At 49.6% G+C, this 3,706-nt stretch overlaps 1 protein-coding gene across 1 annotated transcript; it reads right to left on the bottom strand.

Annotated features, from left to right (window-relative positions):
• Positions 1-354: 354 nt before the first annotated feature.
• H310_09723 (hypothetical protein) lies at positions 355-1,865 on the bottom strand (the record flags this gene model as incomplete). Its single annotated transcript, XM_008875875.1, has 4 exons — positions 355-879; positions 911-1,129; positions 1,498-1,614; positions 1,671-1,865. The coding sequence occupies 4 exons, from the start codon at positions 1,863-1,865 to the stop codon at positions 355-357; spliced, it is 1,056 nt and encodes a 351-aa protein (XP_008874097.1).
• Positions 1,866-3,706: the final 1,841 nt, after the last annotated feature.

Raw genomic sequence — 3,706 nt, 5'->3', positions numbered from 1 at the left:
CATACGCTGTGCATTCAACCAGAGGACATCTCTCGGGCTAATGTACTTCTTTCCTCAAATGATGGCGAAATTGATAGGGTCCATGGCAATCATGGGAATGTGAAGACAGATTTCTGACAGTCGATGGCTTGTCGAGTCTACTTGTAGCCATGGACGTTAGACGCTCAACAGGGAAAAGATATGCCTGCCCTCAAACATTTCGTCCGAGGTTGCTGGAATGTTTGAGGAGCAGGAATATCTCCCTGTTGAGCGTCTCGTGGCTCTTCAGGTACATGTCGACCTTTCGAACCAATCTCATCACGCTCGAATACACAGGAATAGCTGTACATTACGTTCCACCCATGAATTCTAGTCTTAAGGAGTTGTGGATCCTCCCGCAACATCTGCATTTCGCCTATTCTTGTACACGAGCCACACCGAAATCACGCCAAGCCAGACAAACGCAAGCGGCCACAGATCTTCGTGCGGTTGGTTGAGCGAAGCGATCTCATGGCGTATTTCGCGAAGGTGCTGTAATTGGTCTGTGGACGGTACTTTCAGCGCCTCGAGCTGATGTAGGCGCTGAACCACGATATCCTCTTGGTGGCCCAACGTTCCATCGACACCTGTCGTTCGGTTGGTTTCGTTCGGCACAGGAATTGGTCGCATCGTGTAATCCGGCAGAAACGCTTCGATGATTTCAGGAACGGCGTACGGGACCCAGTGTAATTGTTCGCATCGAAATTCGTCCAAGGCTGGATTTGTGTTGGAAATGCCAGAAAACTTGAGAAACTGCTGCACCGACCGAACCTTGCCTCCGTGGTACTTGTCGATCTCTTCGGCGTCGACCGGACCTTTGAACGGCAGTGTCAGCACCATCCGAAATTGATTGTACGCAAGCTTCCATGTCGTGCTGTTCCTGGGTCATCACTTGCGTCACATTGTCCCAGAACTGCTTCTTCATCCCCTTGTCGTCCGACCAGTTGTGAAACACGACGTGGCCGTACTTGGAAGGCGAGTACAAGTCGTAGCCACGAGTCCACAATTGCATGCTGCGAAGGTACTCTTCGCCCCAAAACACCCAGTTCATGTGCTTGTCGTTGGGAGCGCGGCGATCGGCGTGGCACTTGTTAAAGAATAAGCACCCGCCCTATAACGCCGACATCAATGGCGCATTGTGGACATCTACCAGCAAGTAGCCGCCAATGATTGGGATGTCGGAGGTACCCACTCCAGACGGATTCGCATGACGCTTGTTGTAGGTGCACACTGATCTTCCCCATGCTAGGACACGGCAAACGATAAAAATAATTCACAGTACATCAACTCAAAAGGTTATTCGTTTTAACAGTATCTCTTCTTGCCACATCAATTCATATGAATTGCAGCCATTCGATCGCTGAACGCTGACAAGTCACAGTCCAGAATTCCGGTACGTTGCCAACAGTTCGCAACTGTCGACGACGACACAGAGTGTCATGCATCCCGCGCCCACTCCATAGCTACAACTAACGGTACTTCGTAGAGCCTGTCCTGGCGCCCTGCCGTCACCGAGTCAATCTGGTCCAAGGCGTTCTTCAGTTGCCGCTCCTTGACTTTCGCCTTGAACGAGGCAATAATGGCCACATCCTGAGGCTGCAGGTACACCGTTGTATTCTTTGGAAGCATCCGTAACGAAACATTTGATAAACCTTCACCAGCTTCACGATCATGGCTGGGAGCGTTGTCCAAAGCAGCAGGATCTTGCGCCCTTCCGAAACCATTCGATCGTTTATGGATTTCAGGTACGTGCTAAAGACCTCCGACGTCATCCATGCCTTTTTACTCGACCGGTAGTGAAAACCGAAGTCTTGGGCAGTTCGACCATTGAAGCACCTTGGCTGCATGGCTGTCCCGATGAACAAGGGGTCAACAACATCGGAACCGTCGGCATTCGTGGTAAGAGCAACGGTTACCCTCTTTTTTGACTTTTTCGTTCCAGGCACACGGTTGCGCGTTATGGAACGGTGTGGCGACAGACAGTAAAGGTACGCAGTCTCATCCATATTGTACACGTTCGCAGGGCTGTAGCCACTCGTAGTGTGCCGTACTTCTTCGCGGCCATGTTGCACGGCACCTCGTGGGATTGATGCAGCTTCTCCATGCTGTATTTTGCTTGTCAGGCCATGTTTGCGCTGAAACTTGTACAGCCATCCCTTCGAGTAGGACGAACACTGCGTTGGGGGCAGATTGAGGCGGGCGGCGATTGAGGTTGCTTCGTCTCATATGAGCTCTCCTGTTAGACATACGCCAAGTTCCTCACAGCGTAGGACCCATTGGAGAAGTTCGGTTTCGAGCTCCGGAGAATTACTGCACGATCAATGTACCGCGCCTTGTTGTCGACGCGTTGTGTTTGTGTTGCACCGCGTTTAAGGGCCTTTCCAATGGCAGATTTTGTTGGAGATGTCGCGAGTGCGAACGTTTGTGCTACCCACTTTGCCGATTCATTGTATGTCGCTTGTGGGCTTTGCATGTGCTGCGCAAACAAGTCGCTCTTGTCGGTCAGTGTCATCCGCTGTTTCATTTTGAAGTGATGAAGATCAAAAGTACATTGCTGTTTGAGAAATTCAAATATTCCTGGAGGAATATATAATATTAATTCATAGAGTGTATTTAGTTTACCCCGTGTCCAAGTTGGGGGGAGATCAGTACTTAAGGACAACACTACCCGTTCAAAGTGGTCAAACCAGCAATCAATTTGCTTCCGAAGTTACCATTTCTTCGAACCTCGAAGTACAGTAAATCTGGAATCATTTTCATTCAAAGTGACTCGACTGTAATCTATGTGGCCAACTTGCAAATTGTAATTCGATCGAAACATGCATTGACAAAGGTTTGCTATTGGGGGGTGCGCTAAACTCACGCGACACAATTGCCCACACATAACCAAAAGATGCCAACAAAAGCCGAGAAGTTTTGTGTCTTGGCAGCATTCCATGACCGAAAAGATTGGAAAGCAGTGGCCTCTCACAATGGAGTCACCTTGACGACGCTTTAACGTATGATTCATAGCAACCGTGCCAGTCGACTCAGCCGGGGTGGAGCGCGCGCATCGTTGAACAAGATGATCGCAGAGATATCATACGTCTGGAAGTACAGACATATGTAGAACTTGCTATCAACATCTAAACCTCAGCAATTAGTCGAACTCTCTATGGGAAGCTGTACACAGTAACAAGTCCGTGTCGAATCCTCGACGTGCAACAACAACTTCAATACAATCAAGCGAAAAGCGTTCGCTGACACGTTGCTCATGCATCATGCATATGGCGCGTGACGACTATATCGTGTAGTATGATGAAACGAACTACAATCTGTTCAGCAAGTAAGCACAATGTTGCAGTAAGGTGGGCCAACGTGCTTCCACCGTCAAAGGGAGCGAATCTTCAGTTGCAGTGCGCCGTGTCGACAAACGACGGCCTCTCCCTACACTGCATGAAACGGGGAAGCATTCGAACGGAACTGAACGCAGAATTAGCAGAAGAAATCTATCTTACCGTCAGTCGCTGCCATCGTTCCAAGCCGAATTCTGCAGCAAAGTCGTGGTCATTGCCCTTGACAATGCGCCCACCCACAGCCAAACCGAGGCCCGATGCCTGGGTACGACGACTGATTCTTGCTACGTACTCGACGATGTGCAATCCTATATAGGGTTGCTTCAGCGTGCTGAAAGCTAAGATCAAGAACT

Source organism: Aphanomyces invadans (assembly GCF_000520115.1).
Source record: "Aphanomyces invadans strain NJM9701 unplaced genomic scaffold supercont1.22, whole genome shotgun sequence".
Taxonomy (NCBI): domain Eukaryota; phylum Oomycota; class Saprolegniomycetes; order Saprolegniales; family Verrucalvaceae; genus Aphanomyces; species Aphanomyces invadans.
This window is presented reverse-complemented; position numbering and strand designations above follow the sequence as displayed.